This window comes from Vidua macroura, chromosome 8, assembly GCF_024509145.1.
Source record: "Vidua macroura isolate BioBank_ID:100142 chromosome 8, ASM2450914v1, whole genome shotgun sequence".
Classification (NCBI taxonomy): Eukaryota; Metazoa; Chordata; class Aves; order Passeriformes; family Viduidae; genus Vidua; species Vidua macroura.
In genome coordinates this window covers 4,945,860-4,960,571 of record NC_071578.1, presented here as the reverse complement: position 1 = coordinate 4,960,571, position 14,712 = coordinate 4,945,860, and the positions used below count along the sequence as shown (strand labels likewise).

Below are 14,712 nucleotides of genomic sequence, written 5' to 3'. Positions count from 1 at the left end.
CATCAACCCCAGAACAGCAAGACATGCTTTGCAGTAAAAGCAAATGGCTACTTGTTTCCTTAGAGCATGCAATGTTTAAAGATGCACGGAGCCGATTCCCAAGATATGGAAGGCACTGCTTCTGTACATGATCCTCTGGCATTGAAATTCGAATTTCCATGAGAGATTTGCATGATAGGTAAAAGTGAATTGAAGTACACTGAACAGCTCAGGCATTTTAATGAGCCAGTGCATAACTATGGCCAAATTAGTTCCAAACTTCATAACAAACTGAATTTCATCCTCTTGACAAAGTTTACAATGATTTAAGGGCTGATTTTCAGTTGTCTCACTGAAGTGCTAAGGAAATGCAGCTCCTTAGCATTTCTGATGATCTAAAAGCATTTCAATTAAGTGGAATAGCTACACACTCCACTCCCTTTTTGGTTGTTGTTTTTGTTTGGTTTCTGGAGTTGCAAACACATAACAGAACAACTCGCTAGAGAAAACCATGCTTAAAAAAAACCAAAATCATTGTAAAAGTCCTTTTTTTGAGACAGAAGCCGTGCTAATTCTTCAGCAATCAACAAGGGGAGGGGGGGAAAAAAAAGAGGAAAAACCACAGAAAGAGAGCAGTGTATACCTGGCAGAACTGTCAACCATGCAGTGTGAAAGGATATCCCAATAGAATTACCCGCCAAGCATGTATACTCCCCAGCATCCTCAAAAGTTACATTCCGTATATAGAGAACCTCAATTTCTTTGTCCGTGGTGTTAACACCGGCAGCCTAAAAAAAAAACAAGAGGGAAGCAAGAGAAAAAGCTAGACACTGAGAGAATTTTTGTGGATAGGGAGATGGAGCCACAGGGCTTTGCACTTGGTAAAGGCAGAGGTGGAGAGATGCAAAGCTCCTTCCCCATCCACAATCCCTCATCCAAAAGGCTTTTACCAACAGGTCCCAGCTCACCTCAGAAAGTAATCAACACCCTTCACCAGACCTAAACTCACCACCTAAACATGCATGCAATGAAAAGACATGGAAAAATTCACCCACAAATCTTTTTTTTTTCCTTTTCCTTCTTCTTTTATGACAAGAAAAAGTTGAATGAAAACATAGAGAAAACAAAGTAGGACAGAATGTGGGATCCTTCACGTGTAGAGACCTGTTTCAGAGGAAAGAATTTACCATAAAAGTATACTCTAAAATGATAAAAAAGGGGTGAATTCTGTTCAAAAGACAACTTTGTAGCTGTCTTAGATTGTACGATCCGTGCATCACCCGCTGCACTGCACTTTTGAGTAGTAACTACTACTGTACAGTGTGAAGAGTTGCCAAATCTTGTTTAAATCTCAAATCTGGAAATATTTGATGGCTTGCCTAGAAGCACAGTGAAAAGTATCCCAACTCTTGCTCAGAAATCAGACATCTTGTTCAGTTACGGCTCTCACAGGTGGGAGAGAAAAGACTTCAAAGGTTTGAGAACAAGGAGATAGAAATAAAATATATTTTTCTACATCTTAAAGATTGAGGGGAAAAAAAAAACTCTGCACGTTTTGCATTTTTTACTAGTCATTTTCCAGACTTATTGCTTGACATTGTGCACCAATCCAAGTACCAGTGATTATCCAAACTCATACAAATGGAGTAAATCTTAGGCCTGGAACTTCCCAGCTGCGCCAAGATGGGCACATCAGGGCATCAGCATCAAGATCTCAGTGATGGAGGTTTAGAGAAATTAATGTTCGCTACTTTTGAACTCTATTCCATTCAAAAATGTTACTTTGAAATACACAATCAGGGAATAAATACCTTTTTATTGGACAATTTTGAGGTAAATTTAATTGTGGGCTGCAGTCACACGGTTGCCTGCCTTTATTGTTACTGCTGAGTAAAACCCAGTTAGTAATGGGTGAGTAAGACCTGGAAAAATCCTCCCACCTGCACAGTCACAGTTTAGTCAGTGACTAAACTGACCTGACTTGTGCTCCAGGGGGTTTTTATGTGAAAGGTCATATATATACACACCTATGTGTATATATAAATACACACGGCTAGGCTGTAATTACATTATTCAAGGAGTACCCTTGGTGTGAACTGTAGAGTATGCAGAATCAACAAAACTGTTCAACACACGCAGACACAAAGACAACAAAGAGAGAATAAAGATCAGCAAACAGAAACCAAAGCAGTGCTTCTGGTACAGAGAATATTGTGGGAATTTTTCCATGGCTGCTGGTGTAACACCAGCTGCATCACCAAAGGAGGATTGCACATATACCACCAAGGCCAGAGAGTATCCTACAAGCTGCCTGCAGTCTCCCAAAGCACCATTTTTTCCAGCTTGCTTTAAAAAACATTGTTACCTTGTATGCTTGGCAGAACAGAGAGCCAGGCAGACTGGTTGGCCTCCCCTATATAATTGGAGACCTTACAAATATATTCTCCAGCGTCCGCCTCTGTCACATTGAACAGTGTCAGCACTTCAGCATTGGAACTATTTATCCCCGAGTGCTAGAACAGACCAATAACACAGGAGAACAACGTCACTGCTGCCCAGAATGGACACCGATCTGTCTATGGTCCCACCACCAACACGTCACCAGAATATTCCACATCAGCTTCTAAACATTGAAAGGTTTGGGGTTGGAATTTGTTGTTTTGGTTTTTTTTTTTTTTCCTTTTGGTTGTTGTTGTTTGGTTTTCTTACATCCGCGGCATCACACGAGGAGTTAGAAAACAGCAGCGTGGGGGGAAAAGAATCCACCTAGGCAGGTACTGCGTGGGACAAGCAGGTACAGAGCTGGCTGTCCTGCCTGACAGAGTTTTGGCAATGCCACCCAGCTTAGAAAGCTTCAGTTTCCCTGGTCAGGCTTGCTCCAGACTGGCAGGTATGACAGTACCAATACACTGCTCCAAACCAGACATCTCTGCAGGCTCAGCATCCAGACAGTCCAGTCCTCCAGCAAGCTTTTGGCAGCAGCTGCCATGTTTCTTTGAAATTAAAAGGATGAAGAAACATGAAAGAAATGGAGTAGATTGTCCCAGGTATGTTTTGGATGCTTTCTACCCATACAAAAATGCCAATGATGTTCTTTAGAAGGATTTTCATTTTTTTCTGAACAAAAAGTCATGCCTGAAACATTCAGATATAAAGGATTTTTCATGGAAGCAAAAAGGAGCAAAACAGTATCTATAAGTTGCACAGTTAGCATTCAGACAAGCAAATGTTCATCTAACTCATCATTTCACTTCTAACATCTCCACTTTCAAAAGAAGCTCAGAACTCAAAATCCTTGGATTTACACCACGCTGTAAAGAAGGCATCACCGCTGCCGGCATCTGCGAATCCTCACCTTTAAAACCTGGAGATAAGGCAGCCCATCTGGCCCGTATTTACTGCCGTTCCTCTCCACGTGCTTTATCCACTGGATGTGGGGCTGGGCATCGCTGTAGACCTTGCAGACAAACTCCACGTCCCCCCCGACCACGGCGGAGGCGTTGGCGGGGAGCCCCGCCTGCAGGATGGGCCGGTGCGGGGAGCGCTCTGCTCCAGCAGGGAACGGCGGAGAAGGAGCAAGAGAGAGAGAAATAAAGATGCATAAATAAGCAGGGCTGCCAAGAAAACTGTAAGTGAACCCCAGCCAAAAAGCCCTGTAAGCCTGTTGGCTGACTCCTCCGAAATAACACCGCAGCCAAAGCGTGTAACAAAACCTGCAGTTCAAAGGACATGGCTTGAGCGCTACACTTGTAATTTAAAGAATAGCCATTTGGGGGGAGGGGGGAAAACCCTGCTTAAACACTTTGCTCATTTTCCATGGTTTAACTCAGCCATAATTAGGTAAAATATCTCCTTTTGGGTTTTTTTAAGCTACCGTAATTAAGTTACCTCTGAGTTCTAAAGCGTCTTGACCCGACTAGACCTCCACACATTAAGAAGAAATATTATTGGTTAATTTTTGATTAATTAATTGATTCTTTTTGATTAAGAAGAAATATTATTGACACACATTAAGAAGAAATATTATTGATTAATTTTGAATAATTATTGATTTAAAAGGTGTTAAAATAAGCCAAAAGGAATTTCTCAAAAGTAGTGTCAGAAGCCTCAGCGTGCAGGATGCACAAGCTAGGCAGCTCAGCTTCCTAAAATGCTCCAATCAGTGCCACCACCACCACTACCCAGACACAGAAGCAGAAACACTGCTTCATTCTTGTTCTCACCAAGACACAGGCAAATACAGAGCTCTCTGGAAAACTGAAGTGTATTTAATGTGAGCTAATTTTGCTTCTAATCGATGCCCATGCATTAGCATTTCTCACATGTTTTCAGGCAACTTCTCATGGGGAGCAGCTGAGGGAATTGGGGTTGTTTAGCCTGGAGAAAAGGAGGTTCAGGAGGGACCTTCTCACTCTCTACAACTCCCTGACAGGATGTTTTAGCCAGGTGGGAGTCGGGCATTTCTCACAGGTGGCAGGTGACAAGTGACAGGAAGAGAGGAAGTGGCCTCAGGTTGTGCCAAGGGAGGTTTGGATTGGATATCATGGAAAATTCCCTCACCAAAAGGCTTGCCCAGCTTTAGAACAGGCTGCCCAGGGAGGACATCTAAAGGTCATGTGTGTAGATGTGACACCTGGGGACGTGGTTTAGTGGTGGCCTTGGCACTGCTGGGTTAATGGTTGGACTCAATGACTTTAGGGGGCTTTTCCAACCTAAATAATTCTATGAATCTATGGCTCACTGGCCATCCCCAGCCTCAGCTCCCCATTCTCCCCTGCTCCAGGAATTCTTCCAAAAATAAGTAAAAAATAGCAGACCTAAATATTTATTTTTAGAGGCTATACACTGTAAAAGCTCTGACATTACAAGCCAAATCAGCTGAATTTCAAACCAAGCATTCTTTCTTAAACATACTTGTCTCCAATAAATTGTTTCACAAGCAAACATTGTGAGTATAATAGCAAATAATGATGCCATTGAACAATGGGATCTTTTATACAGTCCAATATATTTGGCATGCAGCAAACATCTACTGGGAATTTATTCACTGAGGCTATGCTGGCAGCACACTACAAAGCAGCAGTCTTATTTTACTTGTGGCAAAAGTGCATTTGAATTGCAGTTACTAAATTATTCCATGGCTATGTGTGTCATTTTCAAAGATCTAGGAACAGTTTCATATTTTTTAATTTGTAAATTGCAGTAGAACATATAAATTATTATTTTACAGTTCTGGAGAGAACTTTTAGTTTCTCACCTTATACTAAATAAGCTCTAATTCTATCACCCTCATTCCTTCATTTGGGTACAAAAACAGCAAGCAAAAATCTCTCTTTAATAGAAACCTTACACCATCTTCCAAAACTTATTACAGCTGCCTTTGGTATAAAATGAAACCTTAGAGAATGTTATTTAAAATGTTTTTTAGAAGTCAGTAGGCCTCATGTTTCATTTCTCCACATCAGGGTTTGATTTCCTTTGTGACCTTATTCTCTGCCCTTTAACAAACCAGAGAATGAGGCCTGAAACATCTTGGAAAAGTTCCTACTATGCCAGCATCCACACAAGAGATGTGTTTCGTTTATCCTGATAGCCATCAACGATTTAATCTTTTATTGATGACTGTCAAGCATTTCCTCTACCAAAAAAGAGGAGGCAAAGCAATGGAGTAAAAGCAGAGTTCTCACACTCTTGGCTCCCAATTTCATTAAAAAAATTAAAGTGTGTGCATGTGGATGGGTATATATGTATGGCCATTTGTGAAATTTCTTCTCTAAAGGGAAATGTGTTAAAAATAAACTTTTGTTGCCCTCCCCACACGGATCAGTGTTCACCAACTCTTCCACTTCAGCAGAGGGGAGTAGTCCTGTGCCCACACAGGCCAACAGCACAGGAGAACAAAACCATCACCATTAAATCCAGCAGGGTTTCATGGCAAACCTGGGGTCCAAAGAACCCACAAAATACATTCAGGACTGGGGAAAATAACTACAAAGAAACTTCCACTAATTACCAATGACCAAGCTTAATTCTGTACAGCACCTTTTCCTGGAAATACTCATTTCAGGACATTATCCAAAAACATCCTGACGTTATCCTATTTCTCTGCAAACCCACACACATCTAAGGACTCTGTTAGCACAGGTACTGTCAAAGCCATATTCATAAATCTCACATCACTATTCAGCATTTAAAATACAAGCTGTACATTTGTAAGCAGATATCATCACTCAAACAACTAGCTGCACTAATATGAGATGGAAACAGCATGTTCCTTTTTACTGAACACCAGCAAAGGAGTCAAAGTTGCCTTTAAAAAAATCTTTAAGGCTGGTGAAAGTGATATTATCATTATCTAATAATTATAATCAGGATCATCACTAAAACATTGTGACCATATACATCTCTAGTCATTTAAACAATATTTTCATACAAAACAAGCTGGCAGCAAATCTCATAGCTCTGGAGCCTGATTTCACTATTCCTCTTGCTGATTAATTTTGAAGAAACACCTTGAGAAATAAATATATGCTGCCTGAGCACTGACATTTCAGTGTTACAACCTCACTGATGACACGATTTGTTATAAAATCAAGTCAAAAACATGTACTGTAATACAGAAAATCACTCCCAACATGCTTCGTGCTGGATCCCACCACAGGAGACAAGATACCAGTTTGCAGTTTAGATACAAACCCAACATCATCCCCATCTGAGGAATTAGTTATCTACAAAACACAGAGTCAAAATGATTGCTCACATGAGATAGATCAGAGTCAAGGCCACAAGCACCTAAATTTTACACCACCATAAAAGTGCCCAGGGCTTGAGCATTTCTGCTCACTTATCTGTAGACAAACAGAGTTGCTATCTGAAGGGATACTGACAAAGAGACCTTGCCCAAAAGGCTTAGAGGAAACTGTCATTTAGCCTGTTAATGTTAAAACTTCCAAATACCTCTCTCCAAGAGATAAAACTACAAAGAATCCAGGAATTCTGGAAAATGCCAAGTTCCAAAAAAAAAAAAAAAAAAACCAAAAAATAAAAACCACAAAAAACCTGGCACAATGGAAGGAGCTCCCCAGGAAGTTCCAAGCACTGCAGGACCCCTAGAGATGCTGGGAGCCTGTCCTGCTACTGGAAATGACTGTTGGAGCCTACACACTTCACAAGGAATCCTGAGAACAGGCTCCTTAAGGAATTTAAGCCCTGAACAGAGGATTCCTACAAAAGGGGCTCATGTCTTCCCCATCCTTGGCTTTATTTCCTTTTTTTTTTTTTTTTTTTTGCTGGGCAGGGTAATGGAGAGAGAAGAGAAAGAGGACAGTGAAGCAACCCAGGAGGTGAAGATGCTGGGGTGTGGAGGTGGGTGGCAGGTGCCAAGCCCCAGCTCTCAGAGCCAAGGGAGACCAGCAGACACAAGCCCATCACTCCAGCCCTGGAGCAGGATGGAACAGCCATGGCAAGGGAGGCTGCTCGCCAAGCACGCCGGCAGAGGGGAGATGCAGGGCAGGAATTGCTGCTGTCAGAGGCCAGTGGAGAGGGATTGTGGCTGAGAGAGTGGCACTGCTGCCACCAGAGAGCCTTGGCAGGGACAGCAGACAAAAACCCCGGAAGGGGGGAGCTCCAGGACCTTGGCCAGTCCAAGTCTCCTTAGCAACCTGGCTGTGCCAGGGGCTGAGAAGAGCTCTGGGAATTGTCTCTCCAAGCCTCCTTGTCACCCTAGCACAGATAGTTCAGGACCTTTCACGGGGGCTAAAAGCCAGAACCAAAGCCCATTGAAGTCAGGGGGGAAACTCACATGGAATTCAATGGGCTTTGCATAAGGCATCCGATTCATTGACAAAAAAGAAAATGAAAACTACTCTTACTTTCTGCTTTTGAATGTGCTTGTTTCCTCTCCTTGCAAATGTGTGATTCAAGTGTGGGCTAGAAAAATAAAAGCTTAATAGCAAATGCAAGACCAAGCATGAGTTCTGGGGACAATGGAGAAATCCTCAATTAAGGGGGGAAGTGAGGGAGAAAAAAAATTACCTAATTTTTAGCTAGACACATTTATCACAGCCTTTAATCACATTTTTGAAATGTTACTGACTTCTAAGGATTCATCTTGATGGCTGCCACTGAGCAGCTACAGAGGGATCCCTCAAATGATGCCTCTGAGCACCAGTTCTGAATCAATAGCTCCTGGGAGAGGTTCTGTGCATTCAGTCATCACTAAATGAGAAATGAATTCTAGCTGTCACTGTATTGACTGAAAACACAGTCATACCCTCTTCTTGCCCTGGTCAGCACAGCACCCTCAGCTCTAGCTGCTTATTTTGCCTGACTCCAAGCTCGGGAAATATTCAGCAGCAGCCTGGACCCTGTTTGGAGAAAACACTATTCACTCCCAGCCACCTTCCCTCAGAACCTGCAACATCTGTTGCTTTGGAAGATGCTAATTATGCTGTAAATTATGGGTCTCAAAAACATCCTCCAGCATTTTAGGCCAGACTGTAATCACAGCCTCTTGCATTGGCTTTGGCTTCACATAGTAAACTTTCAAATTGAGTTGCAAGCCTTAAAAAATTAACCACAGCCTTTTCATTGCAGGCTTGGACTGACCTCATGTTTCATCTTCACCAAGGAGCAGCACTTTCCCACCATCACCACTGGGCCATCTACCTAACCCAGGAGATCTCAGAAGGCTGCTGGGTCTGGGAGCAGCACTGCTGATGGAGGAGCACAGCTCCGTGCCTGAATTAACAGCACATCACATCTGGGCATTCCCTTGGGAGACACTTTGGGATGTAAAGCCACCTGACACATCCCTTGTGCCACCAAGTGGCCCACAGACCTCACCGAGTGAGAAGCCAGCAGTGCTACCCATCTCTGGGACACCCAGAGCCCTCTCCAGCAGTGTCACCCATCTCTGGGACACCCAGAGCCCTCTCCTGCAGTGTCACCCATCTCTGGGACACCCAGAGCCCTCTCCAGCAGTGTCACCCATCTCTGGGACACCCAGAGCTCTCTCCAGCAGTGTCACCCATCTCTGGGACACCCAGAGCCCTCTCCTGCAGTGTCACCCATCTCTGGGACACCCAGAGCCCTCTCCTGCAGTGTCACCCATCTCTGGGACACCCAGAGCCCTCTCCTGCAGTGTCACCCATCTCTGGGACACCCAGAGCCCTCTCCTGCAGTGTCACCCATCTCTGGGACACCCAGAGCCCTCTCCAGCAGTGTCACCTATATCTGGGACACCCAGAGCCCTTTCCTCATGCCCTCATCCAGCCATACCCATGGGATTACCAAAACTGCTCCATCAGGAAGGGCAGTTCTATGGTAGGTAACTTTTCAGGTGACTTAACCACTGAAGGCAGGAAGGTGAAACCTCTCGGGTGTAGCTCCAGCTTCCCACAGTGCACCCCACAACACCTCCGAGCTGAAACTTGATTTGCTCCCAGAAGTGGCACTAGTGACCATTTCAGTCACAGTCTGAGGGAACAAATCCCTCCATCTATGCAAGCCACTCTCTCTCTGTGCTCCTTTTTTGACATCCCTATTGAGACTGTACATGTAGGCACTGTTACTGCTGGCTCTGCTGCTGGTTTTGGTGATAGGGGTACCTGCTACAGGATTGGAGCATTTACTAAAGCCAAAGGGTCAGCCACAGGATATCAGTGCCTGATCAGCATCTATTTGGGCTAAATATCAACCATTAGAAGAAAGATTGTAAGATTATTAAACCCTTGCTGTTTGGTGAGCGATGAGTTTCAGGTTTCTATCCTGTGCTAGCTGGCTGCAAAGGAGCCAGTTTGCAAGGATCACCACCCTTCGTGAAAGATCCCACCTACACTAACTGCAAATCCATTCACAAGCACTCAGAGGCTGAATTAATCATTGTTCTCTGAATTAGAGAGCCTTTCTGAGGTGAGTTCCAGGAGCAACTCCAGCATGAGGAATTGCAGCTTGGGTTTCTGTATAAATCCAGCATTTTCCAAGTTCATACACTGGACCCCATTTGGAACCACACTTGCACTCCACACCCTGAGGCAGAGAGGTGTAGAAGGGGTCCAGCCAAAGACATGCCAGCCCCTACAGGAATTTCCTCCTTCAAGGTAGCTCTCTACACACGAGCCAAGCAAACCTCCACTTCCTCTCCCCAGCACAAATCCATTGCTTAGGGGAACCTGTGCGCTCTGAAATCCTGGAATCAGAACACTCCTAACTCCACCATTTGCTCCATGGCATGGAGGAGGAAGGCTGAGTGCTGGCTGCTCTTTCAGAAGATCAGAAAGAACCAGGCAGGTGTAGGCAGAACACCTCTGCTAATAAATGTCACGTGCCAGACGTTCCTGGGCCAGGAGCTGAGCAGGCTCCACCAGCTGCATGTCACTTTGGGTTTCTCTCTGCACAAGATGAGGCTCTGCATGTTGTTTTCAGCCAATTCAGAAGTGCTGCTCAACTGTCATGTTCCATTTAAACAGACACACAGACAAACCCCTCCAATCATCACTTCCTGGGTAATTTACACACGCTAAGGTAGAGCCCACAGCAAGTTAGGGATGATGCTCTCTTCCCAAACTCTGCAAAATCACAAGATGCTTGAAGGCTGGAAGGATTAACATCACTGTCATAAAACAGCAAGAGATAAAGACCGTCCCTGGCAAGAACACTTGATAAAGAGCAGGAGCCTCTCAGGCAGACTTGCAGAATAGCTTATGGATCAGACCAGCACTACCAGTATGGATGATATCACACCTTACAAATTTTGGCATCTTTTAACCAGCAGGCATTAGCCAACAAATGGTTTGTGCTACTCCATGTTCCAGAACAGCAGGAGTCTCCATGTGCAGCACTTCCTACTGGCTCAACACTACTTGAAGAAATCATTTTGGTGGCCAAAGCTCAAAGGGGCATTGCTGCAGCTGGAGCTCCAGTGAACCTGGCACAGGGACCTGGGGCCAACCTCCCTCACCATTATCTTTGTCCTTTAATTTAGAAGCCTTTTACACAAATTTGAGGCACTTCTTGCTGCTTTGTGTCTTACTCTGGGCCTCACCACCCTGCTCTGCTCTGATTTTTGGGCAGTACCAGCAGTCAGCACAGAGTGAGACAGCAGGGAACCAGGTTCCACACATCCCAGCTGTCACTGAATACTTTCATGAGAAGTTAAACATTTGAACATTATTAGAGAGTTTTAATGCTAAAGATTAAAGTTCTGTCACATATATCAAAGCAGACCCATTTGTTACCCATAGCAAAGCTTCTGCCACTCCATCCAACTGCCTTGAGACACTCAAGCCCTTCTACTCACCAAGGCCAGCCAAGTAAAAGGCAGTGCCTTTTAAAAAGCTTTACAGAAGTTAAGCAGGTGTATTCAAACTCTTTGTCCTTGGCTTCACCACCTTCACCTCTAATTTTAAGTAATGGCACTGTTTCCCAAGCAGGTGAAGTTCCCACTGATGTTATCCCATCTGTCTCCTTGGATAGCTGTACAGCAGAGCTTCAGCTCTCTGTCCTACCTGCATTTTAGCTAAAAATCCATCTTTGCACACCTTTACACCTCTTCCTCACAGGGCAGGAAAATGGGGAAGAGACAGCAAGCAAGACTGACCTATTTGGCTTGATACAAAGCCCATTGATGTCAATGAAAACAGTACCAAAATCAGAATCAGAACTAGTTAAAAGCTGTCCTTTCAAATCACACATATATCTGAGGGTTAAAAGAGACAGGGACATCCACCAAGCCTGAGGCTACGGCAGGAAACATGAATGCTCTTGTTTTAAAACATGAAATTATCAACAGAGTTTTAAGACCAGTTTGTCCTTAAAAGCAAAGCCCTATTGTCAGGCTGACAGTGTGGGCTTCATCAGCCCCAAGGAGCAGAAAAAGTCATAGCAGCAAGAGTTGTACAACACTAATTTTGGAGCTCCCTTTCAGTGTCCCTCACACAGTGCATGCATAAGCAAATGCTTCATACATGTCTGAACAAAGGATGGAGAGGCCTTATTTTAGTGTGAAAAAATTATGGGAAACAGAACAAGAGAGGCTATAATTTTCATTGATATTCCTTTCAGGGTACCCAGAAAAAGGCTACAAGAGAATATGAAAAACAGCTTGTGACTTCTCACAGACAAGTGGTAAAATTTTATTGTTCTGGCTGTTCCCAGAGACTGCATTAATTTTTACACCCAGAGATATCATCCTTTGTACTGTGCACAGCTCCCAGCACTCAGCTGCTGTATAATAACCAGAGACAATGCTGGGTCCAGCATCACTGGAATGGGCTCTCCAGTAGGCTCTGCCAAAGGTTTACTGCATGCCTGGCAAACAGCATCCCTCCCACAGGGATGATGTCCTCTCCCAGCTGCAGTGGCTTTAGCTCACCAGTGCACCCAGTGATGCCATAAAGCACACGGGGGGAGTTATTATTTCTCCTGGTATTGTAACCCCAACTACATATTTCTCATCTGCCAAATTTCCTTTCCTGAAAACAGCTCTGCCTTTAAAGTAAAATGGAAAAGATTATATAAAGCTTTAAAAGCACTCCTTACATTTCTACACTTCTCCCCCCTTTTCTTACACAGCACGCTTGCTCTATTGAGCAATGCAGGTGTGAAATTATTGGAAGCACTGTGGAATTCACCCTTCCCCAGCTCCCTGCCAGACACAGCCTACCAGCAGCTGACTGACCATACCAACTGTGCAGGTCTCAGTGCAGAAAAGAATTTCAGTGCTGGACAGTCCTGGCTCAGCCTCATGACATGTCAGTGCCAGCCCTCATGGAGCCCTTTGGGCTTCCTTTCCCTGGTGGTGAAGTTTGGAGACATCCCTCCATCAGCACCACATTCCCCTCTGCAACACACAATCCACTGCTCTGAAAGCTGGGCCAGATGCTGAAGAAGACTGCTCATGGGAAGTCCCTGATTATACATATTTGTCACTTTATTTCCAGTAATTTGGGTCAATCCAAGTAAATTTCACTGTGCAGCAGCATTCACAGGCTGGCCACGCTTGGACACAAACTTGGTGCTCCAGAAGTACAAAGCTGATTTATTAACTTTCCACAGCTCTTGTCCTGGTTCTGGCTGGGGTAGGTAATTTTCTTCCTAGCACTGGTACAGTGCCCTGTCTGGATTAAGGATGAGAATAATGTTGAGAACACACTGATGCAGCTCTCACACTCAGTCAAAGACCTGTCAGCTCCTCCTGCTGCCCTGCCAGGGGGGATAACTGGGGGGCACAAGGAGCTAGGGGGGGACACAGCCAGGAGAGCTGACCCCAGCTGACCAAAGAGATATTCCAGACCGCATACTCAGTGCATAAATCGTGGGGAAAGCTGGCCAGGAGCCACTCAGGAACTGGCTGAGCACTGGTCAGTCAGTGGTGAGCAACTGTTTTTCATTTGCATCACTTGACTTCCCTGAGTTTTATTTCTCTCTCTTTTCCTTATTTTCTTTTTCATTATTACCATTATATTTAAGTTATTAAACTGTTTTTATCTCAACCCACGAGTCCTCAGTTCTGCCCTTCTGATTCCCTTCCCCATCCCATGGTGAGGAGTAAACAGGAGTTTTGTGGGGCTTGGTTGCCTGTTGGGGAAAATCACAACCCCCCCATTTTCCTGCCTTTCAGCAAAAATGGACAGCTTCCTAGGAAGCAGGGACAGGAGCACCACCAACAGCCTCTGGCTGAGCAGCAGGTGCCAGAGCTGCTTTCTGAGAAAATGTCACTGAAAAGCAGTTGGGGCAGTATTCCATTTGCTGGAATATTCACTCAAATATACACACAGGTATGCTCACAAACACCCTAGGTGCACAAATATCAAAGGAAACCAACTGCTGCAATGAAATCATGCTGCTCAGTAATGCACATAATCCAAGTGAATGGCAGAAACAGTGCTGCAGGTATAAACAGTAAGGAATGCATGGAGATTCACTTATAAATGCAGAATACACAAAACAACTGATGCTTTGATCACCTTATTTGTGATGGTGATTAAAAACCCCCTAAAAGTATATGTAATTTTAGACTTCTATAAGCATCCTGTAAAAATGATAAATTACTTTATTCCAACTAACACACTGTCATGTTGGGTTCTTCCCTTTGCTAGAGTTCTGACAGCATCAGTGTTTTACTTTCATGAAAAGTCAAAAATTTCAACATATTCACGCTACCTTTGAAAGAGCAATCTGAAAAAAATAAACTCAGTATCTTAAATTTGCAGAGCAGTTCAATATTCAAATGTGTTTACCTAACTCTGATTTTTAATGTGCCTTTTTATGTTTAAATGGAACAACAGCTGTGGAAGCGGCACCAGAGGAACAGTAGCAATCCAAAGATGACATAATGGCTTAAAACCCTCAAAAACCCTCAAAAGCCGTAAATCACAGCCACCTCTGGATGTCAGGTCACACAGTGGTCTGCAGAGCAAGAGAGGAGAGGAGACCAACACTAAGGTTCTAAAAGTGAGGCCTTTTTCTTTATTTTTTGCATTTTACTGATTTGTCCACGCTTTTCTACTGCCAGATTCCTCACCTTCTCACCTTGGTACCTTAATATTTTTTTTTCTCCTGGATTGTAAACCTTGTGTTTGTCTTCAGTATGTCATCATCCAACTTGTATCACAGTTCATTTACAACTTTTCTATATTTATAATCATTTTTTTATCTTCGGTTTTTTTCTGTATTTTTAAGACATAGCTTTACCAATTTGCTGCCAATTACACTTCCATTTTTTCACGCATA

General features: G+C 43.8%; 1 protein-coding gene across 7 annotated transcripts in view; it reads right to left on the bottom strand.

The window, feature by feature from the left end:
• Positions 1-14,712, bottom strand: part of FGFR2 (fibroblast growth factor receptor 2) — an 81,307-nt gene that overhangs the window by 26,556 nt on the left and 40,039 nt on the right. For 4 of the 7 annotated variants that reach the window (XM_053983601.1, XM_053983599.1, XM_053983602.1 and 1 more), the window contains 2 exons: positions 3,335-3,525; positions 2,345-2,492 (listed from right to left, as the gene is read on the bottom strand). In XM_053983601.1, coding sequence (XP_053839576.1) covers positions 2,345-2,492; positions 3,335-3,525 — 339 coding nt within the window. Of the gene's footprint in view, positions 1-622; positions 768-2,344; positions 2,493-3,334; positions 3,526-14,712 lie in introns of all 7 variants that reach the window. The other 3 variants (XM_053983600.1, XM_053983603.1, XM_053983605.1) reach the window with 1 other exon arrangement.